Here is a 13,590-nt window from a genome sequence, read left to right on the forward strand (position 1 = left end):
CCGGACATATGAAGGTTGCAGGAATTGGGTATGGCTAGTCTAGAGAAAAGAAGGACTAAGTGGGACATGATGGCAATATTCCAGTATTTGAGGGGCTGCCACAAATTTTATTTTCCAAAACACCAGAGGGCAGGACAAGAAACAATGGATGGAAACTAATCAAGGAGAGAAGCAATCTGGAATCAAGGAGAAACTTCCTTAAGTGAGAACTATTAACCCGTGGAACAGTTTGCCTTCAGAAGTTGTAGGTGCTCCAACTGGAGGTTTTAAAGAAGAGACTGGACAGCCACTTACCTGAAATGGTATAGGGTCTCCTGCTTGAGCAAGGGTTGGACTAGAAGACCTCCAAGGTGCCTTCCAGCTCTATTCAAAGTATCCTAAGGAAGCACAGCTCTTGATCTTGTAGTTGAGATGTTGGTCCAGGAATGAGAAAACTCAAATCTAGTCCACTCTCAGTCCCAGAGGTTCAATGAGTGATTTGGGACCATTCACTCTTTTGCAGCCCAGCTTATCAAACAGCATTACTGTATAGGAAAATTTTATATACCATCTTGAGCTCCTGAATGAAATGGGAAATATAAATCTGATACACAATGTTAAAATAGTAGTATGACACAGCTGAAGAATATCAGTTCAGGAAAGATTGGTTCAGAATGGATACCACTAGGGTTTAGGTTATAAGAAAAGGTTTTTCTGAATTTTTAGTGGCATAAGCTATCCAGTTTATGGGGCAGCATGATAGCTCAGCAGTAAGACACTGGGCTTGTCAACTGGAAAGCTGGCAGACCAAGTTTGAGGTTTGAGCACCACACAATGGTATGAGCTCCTGTCCTCACCCCAGCTCCTGCCAATCTAGCAATTCGAAAGCATGCAAATGCGAGTAGATAAATAGGCACCACTTTGATGGGAAGGTAATAGTGCTCTATGATGTCATGTGGGTTTACAGGGGGCTGTTACGAGTGAATTGGGTTGACAAAATCAAAGCCAAGGGAAATAATCAAAACCATAAAAAAGCGAGTTAGAATATTTTGGACATGTGATGCGACACCCAGAAAAATTTGGCATACTTCACTTAATCCTCCAGGGAAAGATTGAAGGCAAATGAGGTCCAGGGAGAAGAAGAACATCATGGCTTCAAAAACTAAGGGACTGGTTTGGACAAAACTCAACAGCACTTTTCGTGCTACTGTTGATGGAAATAGGATCACCATGATCACCAACGTCTGATGACGGATATGGCAAAAGAAGAAGATGTCATTCTGGCCACATGACCATGGAAATGTCTTCAGACAGTGCTGGCCTTGAAATGGAGATGAGCATCTCCCACTATAGTCGGCAACAACTAGTGGAGTAAACTCCACAGGGACTCCTTTTACCTAAACTATCCACAGCAGACCAATGTAAGGAGATGGATTGGGGTGAAATGCTACCAGTTCGGTCCAGTTCACCTGAACTGGTAGTAAAAAATGCTACCGATTTGGGCGAACCGGTATTTCTGACGATCAGCTGTGCCGCGTGATTTATATTTGCTAGAAATCCTGCTTTCTAGCGAATCTAAATTGTGTGGCACAGCTGTTCCCCCTCTCTCGCTGTTCTACTTACCTTTGCAGACTCAGAAAAGGCTTCTTAATCCTCCTTTTTCAGTGCTGCACGGTAGCGCCTGTGGTGTACCTGCGTGTGAAGTGCATGTTTGGCATGCACCACGCATATGCGTGTGAAGCAAACTGGTAGCAAAGCAAATCGGTAGCAGACTTCAGAGCATTTCACCTCTGAGATGGATGTTTCAAAATTTTGAGCAGGAATGGGGATGTTGCAGCTGTTGGTTGGAGTTGCTGATCTTGGGGTTCCATCTGATTGCTTTTCTCATATTGAGTCTTTCCATACCTTGTCTGGTCTTTTATCTGTGTGTTCTGCATTTTTCCATTTTCAGTATTAAGACTAAAGCAGGAAGACTGGCAGATTCCAGTGATTGTTAAATATTATCTTTTGATAACAAGTTTTAAAAGTAGCATTTAATAGAATCCCACAAAACAGGGCTGATGACGATAAATACCTTCTCTGGATAACATCACTCAGCTTTTGATAAAGGCCAGCTTTCTAAACTACGTAAATTGGATAAGAATCCCCATTGCCAGCACCCACTGTGGCTAGCTGACATGATGGATAAGGATGACAGGAGTTATAGCCTGGGTGATATAAATGTTAAAATGCAGGACCAGTAAACAGAATCTTGATGGGTTGAATTCAACCATTCTAGTCCACATTCTGGCTTACACAAGACTCTTAGTGATTGGAGCCAAAACAATGTTGTTTTTAAAAACTTCAATGATTTAAAAGTTAAGCTAGAAAGAGATATCCTTATAAAGTATTGTTATGTTTCAGATGTTTTATTAATACAGTGGTTCTCAACCTTCCTAATGCTGCGACCCTTTAATACAGTTCCTCATGTTGTGGTGACCCCCAACCATAAAATTATTCCTAAAACCATTGAAAAAATGTGTTTTCCGATGGTCTTAGGCGACCCCTGTGAAAGGGTCATTCGACCCCCAAAGGGGTCCCGACCCACAGGTTGAGAACCACTGTATTAATACAACAGTAGGTGTATATATAGAGTACTGTTAAGTGGGGTGGGTTAGATTTTTGGAAATCTACATATGACTGACTGTTTGACTTTGATTATATAGTTTACTTTAGAACAATGATGGGAAAATATCATATCTTAACCCTATTTGCCTTCACCTTGGTTTCTTTTCTTGATTGCTGCTGTGAATAAGTAAAGAATTGAAGGATTAAATTTGTTTTGAAGAATGATTCTGCTACCTGCTTAAAACTTTGCCAAAATAGTTAAGTCACATATTGAATATCAGAAACGTCATTGCTAACTGTAGTAGAAACTTGTTTGCCATTTCATCTTTGCAAGCATTAAATATGAATCTGAATGACTAGAGGAGACATCTTATGTAAGAGTTGGGGCAATTAAAAGATACCATTTTTATTTATACAATATAACTTGATTGTTTCCTGTTGATTCCTGGATTTTCCTGGATTTAATGCAGTGGTGAAATGTAAAATTTGTTACTACCGGTTCTGTGGGCGTGGCTTGGTGGTGGGGTAATGTGACTGGGTGGGCATGGCCAACTTTTCTTTTTTTTTAACTTTTAAAAGCATTTTTTCTACAACCTCTTCAGCCGAATCCCAGCTGAGTTGTCTGATTGTCAGAGGCTTTTGTTTTCTTTTAAAAGCATTTTTTCTACCGAAAGTCTCTGGCGATCAGGCAACTCAGCTAGGATCGTCAGAGCCTTTTAAAAGCATTTTTTTACAACCTCTTCGCCGAAGAGGTTGTAGAAAAAATGCTTTTAAAAGGCTCTGACGATCCCAGCTGAGCCGCACGATCATCAGAGACTTTTTTTTACTTTTAAAAGCATTTTTTCGGCTGAAGAAAAAATGCTTTTAAAAGTTAAAAAAAAAAAAGCCTCTGATGATCATGCGGCTCAGCTGGGCATGGGGGGGGCAGGGATTTTTGCTACCGATTCTCCAAATCACCCGCCGCCAGATCGGGCGATCTGGTCTGAACCGGGAGCATTTCACCCCTGATTTAATGTCACTCTCAGCTACACCCTAATTGCTGTTTCTGTATGAAGTCTCATCCAGGAGAAAAAGGAGATTATAGTTTGGTCCTCTTATTTCCCTAAGTATGTGAACTTCTTCTGTGGTAACAATACAGCTCTGGCCATTTTAAAGTATATAGACTTCAACAATCAGAAGACTTCAACTCCCCCAGCATCCTGGCTAGGGAATTCTGGGAGTTGAAGTCCACACATCTTAAAGTTGTCAATACTGAAACACCAGCCTAGTCTAAGCTAAGTGAGGGGAGCCTTCTCGTCCTACATGACAGTAAACCAAAAATGTGACAAAATCTAATTACATATTTAGCATCCCTCTTCCTTTTTTTTTCCTTTCTAGGATTCCGGAACTTACATATTGATGACCAGATAACTCTTATCCAGTATTCATGGATGAGTCTAATGGTCTTTGCAATGGGATGGAGATCATATAAGCATGTCAGTGGTCAAATGTTGTACTTTGCTCCTGATCTAATATTAAATGAGTAAGTATGATTCATGGTGTTGTACGTGATCATTTTTTTTTTCAATTAATAGCTTGTTTTTGTATTTATAAAGCTTTAAATGGGGTCAACAGTTCAAAATAAAAGTTAAATGATGGTATTCCAATAAAAACAACCCAAATCATTATTAATGTTAAAAAAAAATTCTTTCTTTCTTTATTTATATATTCTTTCTCCCAAGTTGTAGCTCTAAGTATCTGAAATGATTTCGCAGCACAGCATTGTCATTAAAGTAATTCAGTCTCCAGAGTAATATTAAGAGTATGTTAGGAATTAGGGAACTATTATCAAGACAAGGAATTATTGAGACAAATAAAGCAGAGTTTTCATTTGTTGAGGTGGTAATTTGATCAATGTTTTAGCTGTTTCATTAGCAAAAAACAGTTTTAAATTAGTGGACTGGGATGTAAGCGCATGGCTATGAAGGTTTTGGAAGTGACTTTGATTTTGATGCGTTATCATACTAATTGTGTAATACCCCTATTAGCAGCTTATGTGTAGTGCATTGATCATTGACTATCTCAGACCAGTGGAGATTCTGGTGAGGAAACCTGCTTGAGTTTAACCGGAAGCCCCCCAATTCAATTCTGGAGCTGACTGGAAGTCCAGTTCCCCCACCATAGAGTCTTCTCCTAGCACAGCATCCTTTTTTCTCTGTTGACTGGAAGTCCGGTTCCCCCACCATAGAGTCTCCTCCTAGCACGGCGTCCTTTTTCCTCTATCTGTCCTAACCGAAAGCTCTATCAATTGTGGAGCCAACCGGCGACAAGGAGCCACAGCAGAGGGATGAAAGAGCCACATACGGCTCCAGAGCCATGGGTTGCTGACCCCTGGTTTAAGACAATCTTCCCAGCTCAGCCTTCTTGTCACTGAATCTTGATTCTGGCTTGCTATAAGAATTGTATTCCAAGTTGAGCTATATTGCAAAGTGAGGACCTTCAAGATCCCCACAGACTTAATTTTTTAGCTTTGGTTTTTCTTTTCTGGGTGGTGCGTAAGACAGAGGATGAAAGAATCATCGTTCTATTCCCTGTGCCTGTCCATGTGGCAAATTCCGCAAGAGTTCGTCAAGCTACAAGTAAGCTGTGAAGAGTTCCTTTGCATGAAAGCCCTTCTCCTCCTGAATACAAGTAAGCCACATCTGCCTTTGCCCCCTCCCCACCTTCTTCTTTGTGCAAATTGTTGTTAAATTGTACTCAGTTACACTGAACCAGGTGCCTGGATGAAAAGAAGCAAGAGTTTTCAATAACATCACAGCATCCTGTTGTGGAGTTGGCCTGCTGCGTGCAAAAGCATCTGTTGATCAGCTCATCTCTCTCTAGGATTATCCTGTCTTTATTAGGACTTGAGCAAATGTGAAGAAAGGAAAGTAGTCTGCCAGAGTTAACCCAGCAAAACAAAGTCAAGGCAAGCGTCCCAGGGCAGCAGAAATATGGACCTTGGCTGAGCTTTCTGTCTGAAAAATATCTCGGCCAAAAGCAGAGGGTCGGCAGATGAATTGGAAGGATGGATGGATCCATGCATGCATCTGCAGTCTTATGATCCACCCAAAGCAAAGGGTTTCAAGAAGATTTTTTTAAAAAGTGTAAATCTATCAAAAAATACAAAGAGGTGCTGTGTGGTCTATTTTCCCCTAACCCTCTATTGCTGGGATGGGCTTTTTGAGATTTCCACATGGATTAAACCAGGGGTGAAATGCTCCCAGATCGGACCGGATCACCCGGTCCGGTAGCGATCTTGGCCGTTGGTTCGGCAATCTGGTAGCGATGGCAGAGCAAAGCTCCGCCCACCCGCCTAGGTGTCATTACTTCCTGGTTTCAGGGTTCCGACCAATGCCCTAATAAAATCAGGAGCCACAAGCCATTTTGCAAGAACAATCCAGTTGTTTATAAGAAGTGCCATGTTGGCACAACCTGAGTGAAGCCAGCTCTGACTTCACCCAGTTGGTGCCTTGCCTCTGACCCTGTTTTCCCTCCCCCCAAGGTGTGTCACCAGTCACATTCCCCAATGAAGCAATTTCGCGGGTCATAGAAGTCACTCCCTCTGGCCATTGCGGATCTCCATGGAGATGGCCTTAACTTCAGCCGACTAGGATGTGTTTTGTTTTGACTGCGAATTCCTTGGTGCAGCTGTGAGGAGCAATTTCCCACCCCCCTGCCTATGGCAACTCGGGAGCAGATCAAGAAAGCTTCGCGAGTTTACACTGTCGTTCATTCATCTTCTCATTTGCACACCTTAATTGTGACCTTAACTGTGGTAAAAATATAATAGCAATAAAAGGATTGTCTCTGTTTTGTGACTACTAGGAATCAGTACAGGAGATTGATTCGAGCATTACAGTCTCAAAACTTGGCTTATGAAGAATACAGGTTTCAAAATGGTTGAATCTGAATATACTGAACAGTATATTTCTGTTGTTTGAAATTTGAGCCTCAGAGGTAAAATATTCTTTTCTCCCCCCCAAAATACAGTTCCTTTGGAAGGACTCAGAAGCCAAAATCAGTTTGATGATATGAGATCCAGTTATATCAGAGAGTTGGTCAAAGCAATTGGGCTGCGACAGAAAGGGGTTGTAGCCAGTTCTCAACGTTTCTACCAGCTCACAAAGCTTATGGACTCCATGCATGATGTAAGTTTTCTTTTAAAATTATGTATTATTATAATGATGTAATATAATTTTGTACTATCTTGGGAGCTGTGATATTACTCTTGTTTTATTCCAGATGATCTGATACTCTAGAGCAGGGGTGTCAAACTCAATTTCATTGAGGGCCGCATCAGGGCTGTGGTTGACCTTGGGGCAGCTGGGGGATGTGGCCGACTGTGTGGGTGTGGCCAGCTTGACGCCACTCCCCAAACTGCTGGCATGTTTCCACTTCGCGTTGGGTAGACCGGGCCGAAGCTACGCTGTCCTGATCTTTCCTCTTCGCACCAGAATGGCTCCACAGGCTGGATCTGACCACATCTGGCCCATGGGCCTTGAGTTTGATACCCCTGTTCTAAAGAGAGGAGATGCAAGTGAATCTCTTCCCTCTATTTAATTTTTGTCTTGTTTTTATCAATTGGGGAAAAACATCAACAACAAAAAGTAAAAAAGGGAAACAATGCTTGGAGTTACAAAGAAAATAAAAATAAGAATACAGAAAATACTAGAAAAAGGAACAAAACCATGCAGGGCATACATTCACAAAGGTGTACACATATAAAAAAATTCCACATCAGCACAATAATAATATTTCATTGTAATCATCCACAGTTAAATTTCAGCATCCCTTTTCTAAATTATTCTCTTGGCCTGTCAATTGTAAATCTATTTTCAATCCTATTTCCATCGTGTCAGATAAAATTTGTTCTACATCTGCCATTTCTTTAAGAGCATCTTTTGAACATAGTCTATCCATAGAAGCAGACTTCACTACTAACATTGCTGGTATCGTGACTATTTTCTGATCCCCTTCTTTGAAATTTTTCTTCAGTATTTTTACTGTTATATTTTGCAACATTTTACAGGCTTATAAATGGTTTCTTTGCTGTAAATTTTAGTCCCCTCTAGTGTCCATTTTTCAAAAGTAATGCAGTTGCTTATTTCTGTTACCTTTTGTAAAAATTGAAACAGGATCTATTTCCCACAAGAAAGCGGTTGTTCTTTATAACTAATTCCAAAATCTCATTGTAAAAGTTTCGATGTTCCAATTTTAACCAGACCCTTTATTCATTTATAACTTTCTAAGATCAAAATCTTATTTAGCTTTTTGCTCTTTATTTCAAATGCTTTAAATACTTAAGTTTAAAAATTTCTTTCGTTCAGCAGATTCTGAAAGCAGATTCATCCAGCATTTTCAAAATTTCAAACCAAAGGTCTTTAGTAGCTTTGAATTAGCTAATAAGCAATTTCCAAAAGTGATTAGAAAGTGAGATTTGGGAACTTAGTGTCCTTTAAAAGTCTCTGCCACAGTTGCAAGCAAGATTGTTGCTTCTATAATCTCCTAGTGCTCGAACCCACAGAAAACCACTGTCCTGTAGTCTCCTGCAAGGAGCAGCTGTCTGGAGTACATGTGGGCAATATCACATCCTCTTTTTATCCAGAGAGATTTCAAGGAACCTCTTTATTCACTGGTTCCTTGGTCTGAGCCCGTGATGGTGAACCTATGGCAGAGGTGCCACAGGTGGCACACGGAGCCATATCAGTGGGCACGTGAGCCAGCTGATTTTTGGGCCTTCCGGGCCCACTGGAAGTCAGGAAACAGGCTGTTTCCAGCCTCCAGAGGGCCTCTGGGGGTGGATGGGGAAGGCCCGTTTTTTGCTCTCCCCAGGCTTCAGAGACTTTCTAGGATTCTGGGGTGGGCAAAAACAGCCTTCCCCACCCCCTTGGAGGCCCTCCGGAGGCCAGAAATGGCCCGTTTGCTGACTTCCAGTGGGACCGGAAGGCCCATTTTTTGCTCTCCTCAGGCTCCAGAGGCTTTCTAGGAGCCTGGAGCCTGGAGATGCCAAAAACAGCCTTAACCCCCCTCCCCCACGGAGGCCTTCCAGAGGCTGGAAACAGCCTTCCCCACTCTACTGGAAGTTGGCAAATGGGCCGTTTCCGGCCTCCGGAGGGCCTCTGGGTGGTGGTGGTGAGGAAGGCCATTTTCGCCCTCCCTAGGCGCCAAGAAAGCCTCTGGAGCCTGGGGAGGGTAAAAAATGGGCCATCACGTGCCAAAAAATGGTGGGAGCGTGTTTGTGTGTGTGTGTCACGCGTGCATGCATGGGGGGATGGGGCACATTGAATTATGGGTGTGGGCATGCGTGCTCATGACCCCCTGTGCTCCCCCCGTTTTTGGCACGCAACAGCAAAAAGGTTAGTCATCATTGGTCTAAGCAGTCATCAGTTCTTTCACAGAGCCATCTTTAGTTCACCATACCACCCCTAGAAGCCTCAAGCAATTGAAGCTTTTGGATACTCTTCAAGGGCAGCCCCATGTAGTGCACATTGCAATAATGCTATCTGGAGATAGGTAAGGTGTGAGTAACTATGAACAGGACACCCTGGTCCTGGAATAGATGCAATTGGTGCACAAAATGAACTTTTGCCAAGGACCTCAGCTGTTCTTCTAAGAGAAGCTGCAAGACGGTATATTTTTGCTATAGTGCACCATTTCTCGGCCTTAGCAACTATAAAATGGGTGGACTTCAACTTGCAGAAGTTCCCAGCCAGCATGTTGCAATTCCGGAAGTTGAAAACTCTTGTTATGGAGAAGATCATACAACCCGAGACCAGACTGGAGAGCTACACAGAACCACAAATGCCTTGGATGTGGCTCATTCCCACGATTATCTTCAGATTGCAACGTTTAATGTGACCGAATTAGGGAATTCTTCAACATATGCAAAGTAACCAAACTAACTGTAGTTCCTTTTTTTTTAAACTGATTTTTTTTTAAAGGTAAAGAATCCCTTGAGTTAAACTCAACACCTGGTAATTACCTGGATACCTCATGCAAATTTTCCTAGCAGCAATGCAAAAGTGATTCACAATGGCATTCTTTTGAGAGTGTACATTCAACTTCTCAATTTAGCCCACAGCTCTGAGAATTCCTGGTAGACTGTCATCCAAGGATTAATTAGACTTTTTTTCCCCCCTGATCACTCAAGCTAGGCAGCTTGTAATCATTTTAGCTGGATTTAATTGCATGGCATTAATTAATGTTAAATGGAATTAACAAAGAAGAATATTTAGCTTTTGTCCTGGCCTCATTCCATTTCTGGAGCGAGCATGCCCTTTGGCATGTAAGTCACAGACCAGCATGGCCTTTGACTTCCCCTGATCTCCCCTTTGCCAAAAAATAAGTGTTAGGATGAATAATATTGTATTCATACATTGTTCTTGCTCCAAATGGAGTTGTATACTATGATATTTTACTAGGAGAGTACTCAAAACGTCTGCTCGAAATAAAATGCCCTATCCCACCAGGCTTGAAATTTTAGATCTGGATAGCCTCGAACTACACCGTCTACGTTCTGACCTATGCTTAGTTCATAAGATTATTTACCAAAACGTCCTACCTGTAAATGAGTACTTTAATTTCAACCGTAATAACACAAGGACTATCAATAGATTCAAACTCAACGTAAATCGCTCTAATCTTGATTGTAGGAAATATGACTTCTGCAATAGAGTAGTAAATGTCTGGAACACTCCTCCTGATCCTGTTGTTAGTCTCTCTAACCCCCGTACCTTTTACCTTAAACTGTCTACCATGGACCTTTCATGTTTCCCTAAGGGGGCGTGCATAAGTGCACCAGCGTGCCTTCCGTCCCTGTCCTACTGTCCCCATTTATATGTAATCATTCTATGTGTTTATGGCTATGTTTTGCCTAGTTATATCCTTTTATTTGTGCCAATTTTTTTTGTCATATGTCCATGTCTATGTCTATACTGTTACTTGTTTCCTTATAGTTGTTGACAAACAAATGAGCAAACAAATAAATAAATAAGATTTCAGTAAACCAAAGTGGTGGGTTCTGCTTGCATTCCCATGTAATTCAGCTATAACTTTTGGGAGATTTTCTGGATTCGTATGGCACACTGAATCAGAAAATGACCATATGGGTTTAGTTCACACAAATCCCTAAATCAGTATTTTCTCAACCTTGGCAACTTTAAGATGTGTGGACTTCAAATCCCTGAATTCTCCAGCCACCTGGGAATTGAAGTCCATGCAAAGCTACCAAGTTTAAGAAATGCTTCCCTAAAATATGCTGTGGTGGGTTGATTCCAGGGGTGAAATGCTCCCGGTTCGGACCGGATCGCTTGATCCGGTAGCGATGGCGGTGGGTGGTTCAGAGAACCGGTAGCAAAAATCCCTGTGTCCTCCCACCCCCCATGCCCAGCTGAGCTGCGCGATCATCAGAGGCTTTTTTTTTTAACTTTTAAAAGCATTTTTTCTACAACTTCTTCAGCCGAAAAAATGCTTTTAAAAGTAAAAAAAGCCTCTGATGATCGCGCGGCTCAGCTGGGATCGTCAGAGGCTTTTAAAAGCATTTTTTTTCTACAACCTCTTCGGCCGAAGAGGTTATAGAAAAAAATGCTTTTAAAAGTCTCTGATGATCCCAGCTGAGTTGCCTGATCATCAGAGGCTTTTAACGATCAGGCAACTCAGCTGGGATCGTCAGAGGCTTTTAAAAGCATTTTTTTCTACAACCTCTTCGGCTGAAGAGGTGTAGAAAAAATTCTTTTAAAAGTAAAAAAAAAAAAAGTTGGTCACGCCCACCCAGTCACATTACCCCCCACCAAGCTACGCCCACAGAACCGGTAGTAACAAATTTTACATTTCACCACTGGTTAATTCAGTATTATAAGCTTCCATTTTCATCAGCCTTGCGTCCATGGGTAGGTTCTACTTACTTTTACTACCGGTTCACAACGGGGCTGCGTGCATGCGCAGAAGCTTCCTGATGTCGTCGGGGTTGGTGGGCGGAGCCTCCTGCCGTTTTTACTACCGGTTCTTGCAAACCAGTCCGAACCGGGGGCAACCCACCACTACTTTGGTTAGATATCAGATAACTGAGATTTAAAGCTGAATAGCAAGGATAAATGACTGTAGGGTTTGTAAGAAGCCATTACAACTTCAGATTGATAAAACACATATTGAACAAATGATTTTATTATATAATTACCCAGTGGTCAGTTTGGACTGGTAGAGTCAGATCTAACACATTTATGTTACGAAACTGCCACTCGCCAATCAATGATTAACAATATGGGAAAGTGCCATGCAGTTCTTTCAGATCACACCCAGCTATCTTCACACAACCCCACTAAGTCATCCTTTGCTAAAAAAAATAAATAAAAATAAACCATGGTTTACAGATCATAAGCATTGCATTCAGTGGTGGGTTTCAAAAATTTTTTACTACTGGTTCTGTGGGTGTGGCTTGGTGGGTGTGGCATGGCTTGATGGGCATGGCAGGGGAAGGATACTGTAAAATCTCCATTCCCACCCCACTCCAGGGGAAGGTTATTGCAAAATCCCTATTTACTATCGATCAGCTGGGAGGTAGAGAATAGATGGGGGCGGGGCCAGTCAGAATTTTTACTACCGGTTCTCCGAACTACTCAAAATTTCCGCTACCGGTTCTCCAGAACTGGTCAGAACCTGCTGAAACCCACCTCTGATGGCATTAATCTGCAGCAAGCAATCCCATTTTGGCTCGGCATCATGTTTACCCAGTGTATATGCCAAAACAATAATGTAGGGTTAAAGGACCATTTGACCATTTGATTCAGGGACCATTTGACCCAATGTGATGCAATTTCCATGTCTTCCCTCTGCCCTCCTCTCCCTCTTATTTTAATATAGCTTGTGAAGCAACTTCACTTATACTGTCTCAACACATTTCTTCAGTCCCGGACGCTGAGTGTTGAATTCCCGGAGATGATGTCAGAAGTGATAGCTGCCCAGCTTCCAAAGATACTGGCCGGAATGGTGAAACCGCTTCTCTTTCACAAAAAGTGACCTGCCTCTCCATCTGTCTATCCACAAACCCTCGCCCCCCACCCCCTATCTCTGGTCTCTCTCTCTCTCTCTTTTTCATCATTTGTAGAGATAACATACAGAAATTGTGTATTTTTAAAAAATTGTTGGAAAATATTTTGGATGGATGAGATTTAGCAATGTTGGCATATCCCCAGTTCTGTGTCATTTTGTATGCCTACATTTTATGGATTAGACCTGGATTAAGTCATACTTAGAGGAGACACATTGAAGCAGAGAGATGTCAAACATGGAACAGTAATTGACACTGATTTCATGGACCTCTGGTGTCTGGCCAAATCTAAAGCCAGTGTACTTCGTTTGCAAACCTTTACTCGCTGAGCCTGTTTCACATATCATGAACTTTTAAAATTCCTTTGCAAGTATTTTTGGCCTAAGGAATGACCAATACTTGTCATGAGAAGTGTTTTATAATAGGCCTGATTAAATTTCTGCTCAGATATCCATTTGAGATAAGTTTTTTTTTTTTTTAAAGAACAGGAAGTCACCTTGTACATTTTCCCTTCATATTATTCCTTTTTAAATTGCTATAATGGAGTAAAACTTCAGCTTTTATTACGTTTCTGTCTCTCTGTGTGTGGTTATATGTGTATATGTATATAAATATGCCAGAACATGGTAAAATTAAAATAGAAATCATCTTCTAAGCTCGGAATATATTCCCTTTACTTTTCCATTTGTCTTACTTTTCAACACCCAAGAAAAGGACATTTGCAAAATGGGATTCTTGTTTCTATTGTATTTGTAATGTGCGCACGTTACATTTATTGCCTGGAATCAATGATCACACCACAGGTCAACATGGGCAAAGTGAATTTCTGACTTTGTTCTTCATTTCAAATCTCCAAAACAAAGATCACAATGTCAGAATTATCCTGCCTTAAAAGCTTTTTTTCTGAAAGCGCATTGATTTTGGTGGAGCCAATTTTA

The 13,590-nt window shown here is 41.5% G+C and overlaps 1 protein-coding gene across 2 annotated transcripts in view; it reads left to right on the forward strand.

Annotated features, from left to right (window-relative positions):
• PGR (progesterone receptor) overlaps positions 1-13,235 on the forward strand; it is a 99,548-nt gene extending 86,313 nt beyond the window's left edge. The window contains exons 5-8 of one of the 2 annotated variants that reach the window (XM_070942887.1): positions 3,964-4,108; positions 5,126-5,256; positions 6,598-6,755; positions 12,466-13,235. In XM_070942887.1, the coding sequence (XP_070798988.1) occupies positions 3,964-4,108; positions 5,126-5,256; positions 6,598-6,755; positions 12,466-12,621 (590 nt within the window). In that variant the 3' untranslated portion in view covers positions 12,622-13,235. Of the gene's footprint in view, positions 1-3,963; positions 4,109-5,125; positions 5,257-6,597; positions 6,756-12,465 lie in introns of those variants that run through there. The other variant, XM_070942888.1, reaches the window with a different exon arrangement.
• Positions 13,236-13,590: the final 355 nt, after the last annotated feature.

Source organism: Pituophis catenifer, unplaced genomic scaffold, assembly GCF_029215685.1.
Source record: "Pituophis catenifer annectens isolate HBS135680 unplaced genomic scaffold, rPitCat1.0.hap2 SCAF_4, whole genome shotgun sequence".
Lineage (NCBI taxonomy): Eukaryota > Metazoa > Chordata > Lepidosauria > Squamata > Colubridae > Pituophis > Pituophis catenifer.